Below are 17,351 nucleotides of genomic sequence, written 5' to 3' on the forward strand. Positions count from 1 at the left end.
TAAACAGTTTCGTTTTATTGAATTAAATGTATTACATTACATTGGAATTAGAAACAAAACAGGAACAATTAAACTTTCATTGTCATTAAGTTACTAAGGCCTCGTCCATTCCTATGTGAGCGTACACAAGTATCATCATCAAACATCATCAACTATGGTACCTGAAACACATGTGAAAATACGTCAGCATAAAAATGCCGGCGAGTACATAGGTTTTATGTGAGTGTCAGATGCATGGCTCGTTTTACATGTTGCAATACTTATTTAAAAACTTTATTTTGAAAAGTATAGTATTGCGACATAATTAACCAACTCAAATCAAGTTGGATATGATTTATAAAATCTCGCAGCCATGATTCTGAACTCCAAAACATTTGTTTTATGAAATCAAATTGTAAAATATATCGTAGAAAACTCGTTAACAAAACTCGTATGGTTTATATTATTCAGAAAACATCATTGTGTGACATTGTTTCAAAATCGTTTACCCAAGTGATCTAGATAACGCAACGATATATAATGTGTTAAAAGCACTTATATATAGGAAGTACCACCAGCGTATCCACCATGCTTTTAACACATTACACCCGCCCCGTTACCTAATCACTTCCCTAACCCAACGGTTCAAACAGTTACAAATGGTTCACATATATCAAATGGTTACAAATGGTTCACATATATCAATGGTTACAAATGGTTCACATCAATCAAATGGTTACAAATGGTTCACATTCATCAAATGCTTACAAACGGTTCGAATAGTTCAAAATGTAAAACAATGGGCTAGCATGTTAAGTGAACATACATAGCAAAACATAATGAAAACATGTACTAATAGTGTACTAATGAACATAGCAAGTATATGATATGAAAACATGGAAAGCATGAAAGTAACAAGTAGGCACATGTGTTTCACCCCAAAACAGTTGAAAACAGTAAAAGAGGGGACTATGTACTCACTTGAGATTGCCTAGAAGTCCTTGAGTAACAACCAAGCAATGCTAGAGCTCACGGAAATCAAACGGCACCTAATATAGGTAACTACGTAAATAAATCGGACCTAAATCAGAAGATCGGATAGGATGAGGTTTCGGAAACCAAATGAGTATTGGAACTCATATGATATGGTTTAACAAAGCCTACATACTAAATCAAAACCTAACCTAAGTGCTTACGACCCATTACGACCCGTTTAGGTAGTTTACGCTACTTTAACGTGTCGTTTGCGTAAAACGCGTTCGGACCGCCTAACTACTCCTATGACAAGTATTATATGCCTTAACATGTGTAATAATGTTACCTAATTAGTTTAGATATAAAAATTTAGGTTACCTATGCTTAAAATGAATTTATGCGTAAAAAGGGCATTTTGGTCATTTTCCTAAGGCATATAAACTACCTATCATACAACTAACTAAACGAAGTGACCATAAGATATAACCTCGGAAGGTTATTCCCTATACAACTACGGTCACTAAACATGCTTGGTCGGATCCTAATGATCGACCAAACGGGTCTAGTTCTAAAGTCTAAGCGGTTGATAAGACCGCTTGACTTACGACTCTATACAAGCACTATACTAAAAGTGACGAGCTAAACATGTTAAGACATGTTTAGTTAAGTTAGAAAACATGTTTTGATATCAAAACAAAGGGTTTTGATACCCAAGAGTAGTTTGGTTACAAAATACGCATGAATACGCATTTTTGCCGAAACTACGACTCGTCACTACGCCTAATCAACGTGGTAATCAGTAGGTTTAGTCACACGGGACTAAAACCATTGTGATTACGCTCACGTTGCGAAGTTCAACGAATTTCGTGTTGACCAACTTGTGGTCAAAGCAGAAAGTCAAACACTGTTTGACTTTCGTGCTAAAAACGCTTAAAAAGCACGAAAGAGACTTACAAGGGGTCCAAGCTAGGAAGTTTTGATTCAAACAACTCATGTATGAAGTAATAACTTCAACTTAGAGCTGATTGAACCAAAGTGTGAGTTGAAATGAAGTGAATGCATGGGTTTATATAGGATTCGGTAAACCGTTAGGATCGTTCCTCGCATTTCGTGCTTTGATCTTGGCCCTCCACTTGGGATCATGGTTTTCAAAACCATGGGAATGTTTAAAACCAAAAAATTTGAGCCCATAGCATCCAAAACCAGCCATTAAAACCATCAACACTTCAAAATTGGACTAGGTTCGTTGAATCTGGTCAGAAATTTCAAAAATGGTCCCTGCACTTGTAAAACTTGATTTTTGGCACTTTTAAGCCCCGTTAACCCCATTTCAAAGCTCTAAAATGATGTTAAAGTATAGGGAACTTAAAATATGCTCAAAAACATCTCGGATGTCGGTTCGTTTGGTCGTACGGTTGCGTTGTTCGGTTAATTACGACGGAAGTCGTAACGAACGCAAAAACGATTCAAATTAAGCGACGAATGGAATTTTATCATGCCAATCACTAAAATAAAATATTTTAATGATTACATAAATTTTTGGATGTCCGGATATATTCAGAATGTAAGATATGCGCGAAAATGCAAACTTATGCACTTTTTGACGCTTTTAGTCCCTATTGATCAAGAAAGTTTATTTTTGCGCACAAAACATCTTAAAGCCTATTTCTCAGCTATGTAAAGGATATTTAGGTCATATTTAACTTATGATCAAGTTCCTGAATGTTCGTTACAGTACAAATCGGCATACTTTCGCAGTTTGTCGAAATTAGTCCCTGTAAGCGAATAAACTTGATTTCGCCACACCAAACCCTCCAAAACTTATTTCTAAGTTATGTAAAGGTTATTAAAGGTATGTTAAGCGTATTTCACTATTCCAGAGTTTTCATTGCATTAAACTGGTTATATTTACGCGTCAGTGCGCGTATAACCTTTAAGAAAGCGATTTAAAGCTTGAAATCGAACATGAATTGATATGTGCAAACGATACACATATTTTTACAAATCCCAAGTATGAAACACAATATTTCATAAATTTGGTATTTGTTTAATGGTTGCAGAGGCACAGGTGTCACATAAAGAATCATCATCATCATACTCAGTAAATCCCACCAATAGCAAAGCTAACATAGGGTCCGAGGAGGGTAAAATGAAGAGAGCCTTACCTCTACCTCGAAGAAATAGAGAGGCTGCTTTCAGTGAGACCCCCAGCTTCATAGTAGTTTTGCATCAAGCGTTGGACATAAGACGCTAACTCTCGGCAAAAAGGCCGATAAGTGCATGTACCCTTTTGTCTTTCGACTATCAACGTCACTGCATGATGCATGATTAAAGCGTCCCCGCTTTTAACGTTATTTTCACAAAATTAGTAAAATAACGTTAAAATTAGTGCAATGCTCTTTTGTCCCCGCGGGGTCGACACATATATACATTATATGTGTACACCGGAAGCGGGGCCGAAGTGGTTAAAGAATAATTATACAAATTGTGTTATATACTTATATATTCATAATAATGGGTGTTTAATTTTTTTTTTTATAATTCATAATATTTTTTTCTAAGGTGGGCGGTGGAAAATTTTCAAGGGGTGCGGTTGAAAAAATCCACGGGGTGCGAATGGGATTTTCGACGAAAATTAGCACTAAACACCTTTTTTTCATGGGGTGCGGCCGCCCACCCACCATCGTGGGTAGATCCGCCCCTGACTATGAGAGACAGGTTAAAAAAGACAAGGGATTTTAAGTTACTTTCCGTAACCAGACGAATTCAGATAAATTAAGAGAAATAAAAATGATAAACGCCAAACTTTACAAATGAGAATGAATCATATTTTATTTTTGACCTATTAGATGTTACAAGCAACGCCATTAAGTTGCGTGAAATCTAACCACCCTAACAAGTTTATATTACAAAGATGGTTAATCTTCATAAGTCCTAAAGAGTTTCTATAAACTATGATGAATTCATTTTAGCTATTCACATTATCTCTATGTTGTGGTTTTCAAGAGACACTAGCTCGGTCAGTCGTTGCATAAGCAGCTCAAAGTCATCTTGGCTCTTAATTAGACTAAGTCGTGCATAACGATCTTTGGCGCTAAAGGTACTTCCACTTTGGCCGATGATTTTGCCGGCTTTTAGCACTGCAGCACAATCATTGTCTTCTTGTCTTTCACATCTTACCCATGCATAGGCTGTAGTTATTATTTATCAAACCATAAGTTCATATCAAACATTTCAAGAATATACCAAAATACTAGCTAGCTTTATTATAAGTTTTGAATTTCTTTTAAAGTTAAAAAAGTTTTACTTGTTATTTTAGAATAAGTAACCAGATTTTCCTATAAATTAAAATTACCTGGAGATGGTTGCCTAGTTTGGTGAAAGAAATTGCAATGCAAAGGATGTCTTGGCTGGATTGAAAATCTTGTTGACTTTGAGAAGACAGAAGTCAATCTATTCCAACGGTCACTCATTTGGTTATAAGCGAATTCGAAGAAGGGTTTTCCATCTGCTTTCATTGCGACTTTAAGAACCTTTAAAACTCTTAATTGAGTGTCCTTTGAAATCCCCGCATTAGCCAAGTAGATATAGTTTAAAACCTTGTCATATACGTCTTTATCTTTTATAATCGCCCATCTATATATAATCAACGTACAAAGAAAGATGTTCAATATATACCTGACAGATGATAATTGAAAAAAACTAGAAGCTAGAACGGCGTAAACAACATACCCAAAGCGTGTACCGGCATGACCAGTGAGCTTAGAAAGACTAAAAATCATGAGATCATGATCTGAAGGGCCCGGGATAGGTGTAAACTGTGGCCAAAAATAGGCATGATCGTGTATTGTCTTCCCTCCTGTAACCGATTTCTTCAACTCCCCACCTGGATTGGTTGGTGAGGTTACAAATTCAATAACATCCGTGTTATTTGTTTGCCATGAGTTTGTGTCTCCTCTATACACAAAGTTCTTCGAGTTAAACAACCTTGTTTGATCCTTGTACAACTGTATGTATATCACCAAAAAACAAAAGCTATATAATTAGAAAGAAATCATACAACTGGAATATATAATAAGTAATTATATAGATAGATAGATATTTACGTGATAGAACGGCGTGGAAGCCAGGACGTTGGATGGTGAAGAAGAGTTTTGAGAGGAAAGCGCATAAACAGCTGCACTTAGAAGTTGGGACGACCCGACACCAAAGACAATGTATCGGTCTTGAGTGATCGCATTCCCGGCAACTGAATGTAGCTTACGAATGTACTTGTCGAGCTCTGGTGACATCATAGGGTCATCAGCATATTCGTAACTCATACGATGCCACCCCGATATGACGACTGCAGTATCCGCTGCATTTTGCATCCAGAATGGCTCAAGGTATATAGGATCCCCACTGCAAGATGCATAAAGGTTACAGCTGGTTTAAGAATAAATTTTAATAATGTCATATGTATATTGTGTTGGAAATGGACATAATAAATATGTATATTTATTTATACGTTACATAAGTAGTTATCTTTTGGTTTGTCCGACATCTGCAATAGAAATCTATATACCTATTAGCATCAGCAGCACATCCTGGAGACAATTCTGAGCAATCAGTGCCACTGTAACAACCATAGCATTCACAAACAGGTTGACCGTCAGATATCGAACCGTCAAGGAATGCTCTACCGTGGCCGGAGCATGAGATTGCTGCAACCGCCTCCGCCTCTGCGGCTGCTTTCTCGCTCCATGTCAATGACGACCGGCAACTAATCTCCTGATTCGGACCATCACCTACATATAGATGTATACTAAATAATATATTGATTGCTACTGAAATTAAGAAACATATTCCATAACAATATTTCTTCATTTTGTTCGTAGGTCACTTAGATTTTTGCAGGCTTGAAGATGCAGTATGAAACGTTGTCATTACATATATATAGTGGAACGGGGTATGATCCACCCGGTCAAGCTCATGTACGTGTGAATCTCATATGTAATTAGATATTGGATGGCCAAGATGGGCGGCTCAGTGTGGGGTTTATACTCTTTTTGTAAGCCATATTTAATTATTACATGATTAACGTTGTTAACAACGTGTTTTCATTTTTAGTTAGTGTTTATTATATTACTAATCAACTTCGTATCACAGTCGTTTGCATATTAGTAACATAATATTGGTCTTCATAATCTGAAGAGAATAGAGATGGTTGTTGTGATTAAAAAAAGCCATGAAAAAGACCCGGAATTAAGAAACTGGATCAAGTTTCTAGATAGATTGAACAGCCTCGCATGCATAACCAACGTTTTGTTGTCATTATTTTAGTTATTTCACATGTGTTAAAAGTGATTTACGCCAAGAATTAGAATTCAGTTGGTGGCAAAATGTTCATGAAAAAAAAAAATAATAATTCAAAAGTTGGTCGCCAAAACGGTGGTAAGTATTTTAAAACAAAACTGTTATGGAAATTTTTTTTTTTTATAACAAAAAGTTTCTTTAGAACTATGGTCAATGATTAAACACAACTTAGATTTCAATATCAGTTAAGAACGTGTTTTCATTTTTAGTTTTAGTTTGTGTTTACTATATTAGTTAAGAACGTGTTTACTATAATGCCCTCTATCACAGAAATGGATAGAGGAGTTTTGAAGAGCTCAAAAAATTAATAAGTTTAGGCTTTGTAATTACCTGATTTAGTTGAATATTGAAAGAGATAGCGGTTGGAAGATACGAGCCTTAGATTGTTCGTCGATTTAATTCATTGATTGTTGTGGATGATAATGGAAAATGTTAGTTTGGTTTTGTGTGGAATAAGTAGTAGAACATATGATATGAATTTTAGTAGTTAATTTAACGATTCATGTAATAACCAATTGGTGTTCTTATGGTCATTAATGGGTGTAATGAGGACTTCAATATTTGATTAAATGGATCATTAAAGGTGTATTATGGATCGATTAGAAGGTAGGTACTAATGTTCTCTACTATTGTGATTCATATGGGGTCGAAAAGGAGATGACCCGTCGCTCAAAATCGAGTTATGGCGTCAGATCCAGTGAGACGGGTTCCGGGTTCGTGAACAAGAGGAAGAGAAGGAAGGTGATGCAAGTTTGCAGGTCCAGGATGGGACTAAATATCATCCGAAATGGGTAACGAATTGAAAAGCGCTGCAACACATCTAGTTTCTGTGTGGTTTATTTAAGCAGGTGGGCCGGGTTTGAGTCCCGTGTCCACCGTTTCTTTTTGTCACACCCTTAAATCCCACATGCGGAGTATTGCCGCGAGGTGTGTGACTGCCCAGGATCAAGCCACCAATCACATTGAATATGTATCATAAGCAAGTAAAATCATCCTCAACATGATTAGTGACAAAACGTTTAAGTCTAAAACATGGTAGGTTAAAATAAAGTTCCAAGACAAAGCAAGTTTAAAACAAAGTTCAAAAGTTTAGCGGAAGCATGAAGTTCATAAGTAGCTCAAAAACATAATTTAAAAGTAGGAATCCGACAACGGATTCTAGACGACCACCACAATGCTCCCAGCAGATTCCAGCGCAGCATCTACGAACCTACAAGCATGCAGTAGTGTGTATCAACATAAAGTTGGCGAGTTCACGGTTTTCAAAAAAAAGGTTCTCTCGTTTTATCCCAAAAACGTTAATTTCATGTAGTTACCAAGTTGTAATTAAATCATGGGGAGCGACCCTTTGGTCAATGTCTACCATCATTAACCAGCTTTCCAGATAATAGTTCAAGGCCGGCTCCCAGCACGGTGTGAGGTTGTCAAACCTAATAGCGCTATCAACTAATATCTCGTTCGCTCCCAGCGATTAATCGGTATAAATGTAAGGGACTTTCTTGGTAGAGTTTCGTTTAGTGTATGTAGTTCTTATCCATCGGGAATAGATGAAGTTCCCAACCTGTGGGAATATAATAGGCGCCAAATACTAAATCAAATGATTTAGTCAAATCTCACATATCTTGTAATATCTTGTATTTTATCAGTGAGATTGTATCTCCTTATTTGTAATACTCTCTTCTGTATTTATAGCTGTACAAATGAATAGAAAAGCAACCTTTGGCAATAACAATTCTCTCATGGTATCAGCCTTGAGATCCTACACCTCTTGACCTACCCAACCTTCTCTTTCCTCTGCCGCCACCCTTCTCCTTTCAACCCTACTTTTCCTTTTAATCATGTCTACCTCATCAGACCTTTCTGCCATTCCTCTACATTCTCTAACCCACCTTATCAACATCAGACTTACTTCCACAAATTATCTTACATGGCAAAAACAAGTCCAACCTGTTCTTGATTATCTTGGTCTCCTTAATCACATCGATCCTACCTCGGTCATCCCTTCCGAAACCATTACTAAAGATGAAAAGTCCATCACAAATCCAGAATTTATTACCTGGAAATCCGCTGACCAAAAGGTTCTTTTACTTCTTAACTCCACCTTAACCGAAGAAGCCATGGCCGAGACAATCGGTTCTACTACTGCTTTGCAGGTTTGGCAAGCCCTTGAGGCGGCATACAGTCACCATTCCCTTGAACGCATGCATACATTGCGTGACACCCTTCGGCAGCTTCAGAAAGGTGCCTCCACTGTATCGGATTTTGGTCGCAAGTTTAAAGCTTTATGTGACCAACTATCCGCAATCGGTCATCCCGTCAGTGACGACGACAAACGTCACTGGTTCTTATGTGGTCTTGGCATTTCTTTTGAAACCTTCTCCACATCTCAACGAACTGTTCAACCAGCCCCCCCCCCCCATTTCGTGATTTATTTGCTCAGGCAGAAAATGATGAAATATTTTTACACAATCTCCATGGAAATCAACCTCCCCAGGCCGCCTTTTCTGCCCAAGCACCAAAATACAATACTCAACGCCCATCCCGTGGACGTGGACGTGGCTCGTCATCAACTCGTGGTCGTGGTACCTATACCAAACGACCACCTCATTGCCAACTTTGTAGAAAAGACGGTCATTACGCGAGTGCATGTCCAAACCTTGCTTCCTATGCTCAACGGGCTATTCCTTTAGATGCAAACTTAGCACAAGCTTTTAATGCTCAGTGCAACATCAATGCTCAAGATCCAGATTGGACCGCCGACACCGGAGCTACCGCACACATGCTTCCTAACACTCGTGGCCTAAGTGATGCTCAGTCCAATCTCGGTAACTCTCGCGTTACTTTTGGAAATGGGCAATCACTACCTGTCACTCATATTGGAAAAAGCAATTTAACAAATTCCATTTCTTTACAAAATGTGTTGGTTGTTCCAAATATTACAAAAAATCTCCTTTCCATTAGTCGGTTAACAAATGATTCACCGGTTGATGTTCTTTTTTCTAACAATTTCTTTCATATTCAGGACCGAAAAACGGCGGCGGTCCTTGCTAGAGGCACATGTGAAAACGGATTTTATGTTCTCTCTCAAAGTCACAAGTCCCTTGTTGCCGCTCCTTCAGCATCTCATCTTCGAGCTTCCTTTGATAAATGGCATAGTCGCCTTGGACATGTTTCATTTGATACTATTAAAACTTTGAATAAACTTGGTTATGTTTTTGTCACTTCTTTATTACCCAAACCGGGTTTATGCACGTCTTGTCAATTGTCAAAAGCTCAACACCAACCATTCTTTGAAAATACAAAACGTGCCACACATGTATTGCATCTTGTGCATTGTGACCTTTGGGGACCCGCCCCCGTCACATCTACAGATGGATATCTCTATTACGCCATCTTTATTGATGATTTTTCGAGATTCACTTGGTTTTATCCACTCAAAGCCAAATCGGAATTCTACAACGTTCTCATCGCTTTTCTTAATCTTGTGCAAAATCAATTTTCATGCAATGTTAAAATTTTTCAAAGCGATGGTGGAACAGAAATTTACCAATAACCGGGTGCAACAATGTTTTCACCAACAAGGCATTCATCATAGGCTATCTTGCCCTTACACTCCCCAACAAAATGGGCGGGCTGAGTGTAAACACCGTCATATTACCGAAACCGGTTTGGCCATGATGTTTAATGCACATGCACCATCAACCTTTTGGGTTGACGCATTCACTTCTGCTACTTACATCATAAACCGTCTTCCCACCCCACTCCTCGACAACAAATCTCCCTTTGAGGTACTTTTCAAACAACCTCCGTCTTATTCAAATTTACGGGTATTTGGTTGTCGAGTCTTCCCGTATCTTCTTCGGGATTATATAAAAAATAAATTACTACCTCGAAGTGCCCCATGTGTATTCATTGGCTATAGCCCTCGTTACAAAGGCTATCGATGCCTCGAACCAAATACCTCACGGGTCTACACTACGAGACACGCCAAATTTGATGAAGATGTGCTTCCTTTCAAAACACCAAACTCTTCGTCCAATGAAGCAAATCTTCAAATTTCGAATTTTGAAGATACCCTTCCCTCACCACCCTCCACTCAATCACCCTCAACACCTAAACCAAAACAAACAGTGCCGTTGTGCACGTCCTGTCCTACGCCACTCTCAAGCCCACCAGTTATCCCACACACTTCCAGCCCACTCCAGTCCAGCCCACACCATTCCGCCACTCCTTCCAGCCCACTCCAGTCCAGCCCACACCATTCCGCCACTCCTTCCAGCCCACACCAGTCTAGCCCAAACCCTACCCTTACACAACATCCTCCAGCCCAAACCATTGACCCCTCCATGTTATCCCAAGCTGAACCGCCAGCCCAAACCGTCGCACCCTCCACATTTCCTCAAACCGATTCATCAGACCAACTAGACCCACCACATCTGAACGTTAACTTATCCCATCCCATGACCACTCGGTCAAAATCCGGCATCTTCAAACCTAAATACTATGCAAATCTATTCGAACACACTCTTCACCAGGCTCTTCTTTCTTCACATGTACCCAAGGGTATCAAAATGGCATTGAAAAATCCCAAATGGGTCAAAGCCATGCATGAAGAACTTGATGCTTTGCATAAAAATCAAACATGGGAACTCGTTCAACGACCTTCTCAAATCAATGTGATCGGTTCAAAATGGATATACCATGTTAAATACAAGTCCGATGGCTTGCTCGATCGATACAAGGCTCGTTTGGTAGCCCAAGGTTTTACTCAAGTTCCCGGTATTGATTTTTCACACACTTTCAGTCCAGTGGTTAAGTCCGCGACTATCCGTGTTATACTTAGTCTTGCGACCATTCAACGATGGCATTTACGTCAACTTCACGTTAATAATGCCTTTCTAAACGGTCACCTAAACGAAACCGTTTATATGGAGCAACCTCCCGGGTTTGAAAACCCATAATTCCCTAATCATGTTTGCAAACTTAATCGTGCTCTCTACGGCCTAAAGCAAGCTCCTCGAGCTTGGTTTCAAAGATTAAGTAGCTTCCTTACCACTCTCGGTTTTCAATGCAGTCGTGCCGACCCATCTCTTTTCATCTATCACCGAGCGAAAGTCTTAATTTATCTCCTAGTTTATGTCGATGATGTCGTTATTACTGGCAACGATAATCAAGTCATCTCCTCCTTTACATCACGTCTTCATGAGGAATTCAAGTAGAAAGATCTCGGATCCCTTAGCTATTTTATTGGCTTAGAAGTTACTCACAATGCAAACAGTCTCTTCTTAAGCCAATCAAAATATGCTTATGACATTCTTTCACGTGCCGGTCTTCTTGACTCCAAACCCGTAGCCACCCCTCTCACATCCACAGATATATTCAGCTCAAATGGTCAGCCCTTTCATGATCCAACGCTTTATCGATCTTTAGTCGGAGCACTCCAATACCTAACGATAACCCGTCCCGACCTTTCCTACGCCGTAAACCAAGCTAGCCAATACCTTCAAAACCCCACCACCTCCCATTTTCAGCTGGTAAAAAGAATTCTTCGATATGTTAAAGGCACGTTAATTTATGGGTTAACATTCACACGTCCTCCAAACACAGTTTTGCTAGGGTATTCGGATGCGGATTGGGCTAGGTGTATTGATACTCGAAGATCCACTTATGGTTATTGCATCTATTTGGGTGGAAATTTAGTCTCATGGAGTGCAAAGAAACAACCTACAGTTTCTCGTTCAAGCTGCGAATCGGAATATCGAGCAATGGCAAACACGGCTGCAGAAATTATATGGTTAACTCATTTGTTACGAGAATTGCATGCTTCACCTACAACTCCTCCAACCCTCTTATGTGATAACAAGAGTGCTTTGTTCTTAAGTCAGAATCCAATTTCACATAAACGAGCAAAACATATAGATATTGATTATCACTTTGTTCGTGAGTTGGTCGCTGATGGACGCCTAAACACCAAATTCATCTCCACCACTCAACAAGATGCAGACATATTTACTAAGAGTCTTCCACGACCGTTGTTTGAAAAGTTTCGCACAATGCTTCGCATCGGACCTCCTCCAGCTCGCATTGACGGGGGGTAATAGGCGCCAAATACTAAATCAAATGATTTAGTCAAATCTCACATATCTTGCAATATCTTGTATTTTATCAGTGAGATTGTATCTCCTTATTTGTAATACTCTCTTCTGTATTTATAGTTGTACAAATGAATAGAAAAGCAACCTTTGGCAATAACAATTCTCTCAGAATATATGTGAAGTTCCCAACCCACCGGGAATGTAGGAAGTTCCCAACCCATCGGTAATGCATGCTTGTAGTTAGTGTGAACTCACCTTAAGTTGCTCAGTAGATAAAGTATTTACCCTAAGCTTGGTCAACCACGTCCTATTATGGTTACCAATGTTAGGACCGTATTCAAGTAGACACGCATACACCTATTAACAATTAGCACATAAGTCCATGTTTCACATAGCACAGGTCGTTTGCATAATTACACAGTAAGAGTAACAGTATTTATATAGTTGAACAGTACACATACATAGCCCAAACATAACACCAAAGTGTGCAGCCCATAAAACCGTATGGCCCAAACATAACACTAATAACAACTTAATTAGATTTCACTATTAGTTAATAACGTGTTATCATGTGTACTATATTAGTTAAGAACGAGTTATCATTTTTAGTTTGTGTTTACTATATTAGTTAAGAAGGTGTTATCATTTTTAGTTTGTGTTTACTATATTAGTTAATAACGTGTTATCATGTTTACTATATTTGTTAAGAATGAGTTATCATTTTTTGTTTGTGTTTACTATATTAGTTAAGAAGGTGTTATCATTTTTAGTTTGTGTTTACTATATTAGTTAAGAACGTGTTTAGCATAATGCCCTCTATCACAGAAGTGGATAGAGGAGTTTTGTAGAGCTCAAAAAATTAATAAGTTTAGGTTTTGGAATTACCTGATTTGATTGAATACAGAAAGAGATATCGAGGTTGGAAGATACGAGCCCTAGATTGTTCGTCGATTTAATTCATTGATTGTAAAGGAGGTAGGGGCGCCCATCACTCATCACTCATCACTCACTCACAACTTTCAATCAAGTTCCGCCATGTCATCAAAAATTATTCCATATGGGTTTTAATGGAAATGCCCATCACTTTTGATGGAATTCCATCACTTACAACCTATTTTTTTTTTGTTTTAAAATTATAAATTAGCATTATTCCATCAAGTCCCTCCACAACGGTCAATTTTTCAATTTTACAACGCGAGATAATTTTGACGCGTTATGAAATCCACGCGTTTTAAAACGTAGGGGCGGTGGTGTTTTTTTTAATTATCACGCGTTATGGGGCCGATCACGGGGCGCCCCTACCCCCTAATGGATGATAATAGAAAATGTTAGTTGGGTTTTATGAGGAATAAGCACGAGAACAAATGATATGAATTTTAGTAGTTAATTTGACGATTTATGTAATAAGGGGGTAGGGGCGCCCATCACTTATCGCTCACTCATAACTTTCAATCAAGTTCCGCCATGTAATCAAACATTATTCCATCACTAGGGATGTATTTTAGTTGAAATGCCCATCACTTGTGATGGAATTCCATCATTCACAACTTTTTTTTTGTTTTTAAATTATAAATTAACAATAAAACAATAAAATTATAAATTATAAATTATAAATTTCATTTAAATTAAAAACAATATTTCTAGAAATATTTTAGACTACAATAAAAATAAAAAAATACATAAAGAAAATCTACTCCTCGTCCGAATTAGGAAATTCCAAACCTAAAGAACCTACAAGTTCAATTAAATCGTATCTCAACCGAAAGTGAATTTCTTCATCACGCAAGTCTTGGATATTTTCAGGAACGGGAACTTGCGTAGGAGGATCCGGCACCCAATCTTGAGATATTGCACATCCGTCTTCTTTGATTAGCATATTGTGCAATATGATACATGCATACACTTTGCTATGTATTGTTTTCTTATTCGTCGTATGAACCGGTCGGTTTAGTATGCCCCATCTACCCTTTAAAACACCAAAAACCCTCTCAACATCTTTTCTTGCCGATTCTTGCAACCTTTTGAACGCCTTTTCTTTAACCTCGACAGGAAATGAAGGAGCTTTAACAAAAACAGACCATGATGGGTAGATACCATCCACAAGTTGAAAGCCTCGTCTGTAATATCTTCCGTTAACATAGAATGGACAGAAGGATGCGGTACCATCCGTTACGGTTTGAAACAACGGCGACGTGTGCAAAACGTTGATGTCGTTGTAAACTGGAACACCAAAATATGAATGCCAAAACCATAAATCATTCGACATCACTGCTTCAAGTATGATGGTTGGTCTTTTGACGTCACCCCTAACATACACCCCTCGCAACTGTCTTGGACAATTTCTCCATTCGATATGTGTACAATCGATGCTACCGAGCATCCCTGGAAAATGCCATCTAGCCTCATGTGCGGCGTAAATACGTGAGATGTCGTGTCTCTTCGGTTTACGCAAAAACTCTTTACCATACAATTTAATAATCGCGTTAAAAAAATTGCAAACATTCACGTGAAGTTCTGTCCGACATAGCTAAGTATTCATCAAATTGATTAGGAGGGTTACCTGTCGCTAGTTGGCGAATGGCGGATATGCATTTTTTATCGGCGTGAAACTTCGTTTGCCCCTCCTGTCGTAACGTTCTTCAAACCATTCTTCGCTTGCTTAGATGTATCCAACAATCTTTAAAAATAATTCTTTTGGTAAACGAAACCGATCTCTACACGTTTCGGCATTGTAGACCCAATTCTCCATAAAATAATCGGTCATTAACACTTCGTTGGCATGTATACGATCACGATCCACCATTTTCATCTTTGGGAGGCTCGAACTTGCTTCAAGTTCATTATACACTAACTCGAAAAATTCAACCATCTCATTGTCGGAAGATGATTGGCTATCGCTATCGCTGTCCATCGGAAACGTCGAAGCCGTAGGAAAATCCATTTGTGAAATATGTAGAATGTGTGATATATGTTTGTGTTTTGGTGTGGGTATAATGGTATAAAAGTGTGAAATATAAATAGATTGTTTAAGGGGTTTTTTTATTAAACAACGGTCAAATGCCAACGGTCAAACAAAAACGGTCGAAATTTTGAAAGTTTAACGCGTCAAAACGTTAACGCGTTGTAAGGTTGACGCGTGATACAATGGGGTGGCGGCGGTGTTTTTTTTTCACGCGTTATGGGGGCCGATCACGGTGCGCCCCTACCCCCTAACCAATTAGTGTTCTTATGGTCATTAATGGGTGTAATGACGACTTCAATATTTGATTAAATGGATCACTAAAGGTGTATTATGGATCAATTAGAAGGTAGGTACTAATGTTCTCTACTATTGTGATTCATATGGGGTCGAAAAGGAGATGACCCGTCGTTCAAAATCGAGTTATGGCATTGGATCTGGTGAGACGGGTTCCGGGTTCGCGAACATTTGGGGTTTTCACATCATGCATTTCTAGTAGGAGAGAGAGAGAGCAGCGATGGACAGAGAGAGAGAGAGGAGCGGCAGTGATGGAAAAACCGGCCATGTCTCCGACCGGCCAACCTCGTGTCGGCTTGGTGGTGGTGGTTGACGGCGACCGTGAAAGCTGTGGCTTCTAGGATTCCGTCAAGGGTACCGGTGTCTCTCATCGGACGATCTAGAGACAGAATGGGAAACTTGAAGATGATTTTGAACAACCGCAACGTCAGAGACTTGAATCGGTTCTGACAAGAATGGTAAGCTCTTTTTGTCTGAATCTCTCCATTTTTATGTAGATCAGCTCATCGCGTAGTTAGGGTACATCATGAAGCCATGCGTGAGAGTGGCTGGTGGTCAGAGGCGCCTAATAATTGAAGGTAACCGCTGTCAATGCATAATTATGTTAACCACCTATATGTTCTTTGTTCTAAGTGTGTATTTCCTTTAATTTTTCTACTTTTGCTCAGTATGATTTTGAAGGAAGATATGTTCTGGTGAATTTTGTAAAGGTGGTGAGAGCCAATGGTCCTTATCTTCATCTCTGAAAAGGCACATTGAACTTTGGCTCTTAATTCTCAACTTTTTTCCTATATTATATTATATTACCTATTATAAAACCAACTTTGCTTTGTGAGAAGAAAGTATAGTGTACAAGTTCTCAAAGCATTTGTGCAACTTTGCTTTATTATTGTTGTTGTCTTATTTATGTTATCACGATCTTCCTTGTGCACTTCTATTTGTATAAGGCACCAAATCTTCTCTCATTTCCCCTAACAGGTTCGATCATTGTAAGTACCTAACATTCTTATAAGAAATTAGGATAAGGTGTTAGTAATTACTTTACTTTGGTTAATAGAGTAGTAGGATTACAAGTTGTGGATAAGATTTAGTAATGTGCTTGATTCAATAGTTACTCTCATGTGGTGATACTTGATACTGTTGTCTGAGATGATGATTGCCTAATTGGTCATGGTTCCAACAACCAAAAAAAAAAAAAAAAAAAAAAAAAACTAGACAAATAAAGTGCAGCTGCCATGGCCCCGTATTTACCAGCGGTGTCCCAAGATATCCTATGATCAAAGGCTTTGTTTATTGGGTAAATCAAAGCTGACTCATAATATGTACCTTTATATTTGTTGAAGGAGTCATATGTACTTTATTAGCCTTCTTTCAGACTAAGGCATTAATGTTTAGATTGACCCGGTTTGTAGTTGTATTCTCAAATATAAGGAAAACTTTGTATGGTGAATCTCATTTATTTAGATACTGGTTAATAAACATATAATAAGTTGTATATATAAAGATATAGTGTTTCAATGTGTTTATTCCATTCAAAAATTGTGATATAAGTATAGTGATTTTGTATGTCATAGCACTAGAGCTGAAAAAAGGGTGTGTCCACATGGTAAAAACATTTCAGGGTTAAAACAGTGAACCTCTTATACATGTTAGGCCAATTCCAGTTGATTTAAAACTATTAGAGGAAAAAT

General features: G+C 38.4%; 1 protein-coding gene across 1 annotated transcript; it reads right to left on the minus strand.

Moving 5' to 3' along the window:
* Positions 1-3,840: 3,840 nt before the first annotated feature.
* On the minus strand, positions 3,841-5,845 carry LOC110889672 (tryptophan aminotransferase-related protein 4). Its single transcript, XM_022137236.2, has 5 exons — positions 5,519-5,845; positions 5,061-5,355; positions 4,687-4,961; positions 4,310-4,590; positions 3,841-4,145 (listed from the first exon to the last, which is right to left on the minus strand). The coding sequence occupies exons 1-5, from the start codon at positions 5,818-5,820 to the stop codon at positions 3,931-3,933; spliced, it is 1,368 nt and encodes a 455-aa protein (XP_021992928.1). The 5' UTR covers positions 5,821-5,845; the 3' UTR covers positions 3,841-3,930.
* Positions 5,846-17,351: the final 11,506 nt, after the last annotated feature.

This window comes from Helianthus annuus, chromosome 11 (genome assembly GCF_002127325.2).
Source record: "Helianthus annuus cultivar XRQ/B chromosome 11, HanXRQr2.0-SUNRISE, whole genome shotgun sequence".
Lineage (NCBI taxonomy): Eukaryota > Viridiplantae > Streptophyta > Magnoliopsida > Asterales > Asteraceae > Helianthus > Helianthus annuus.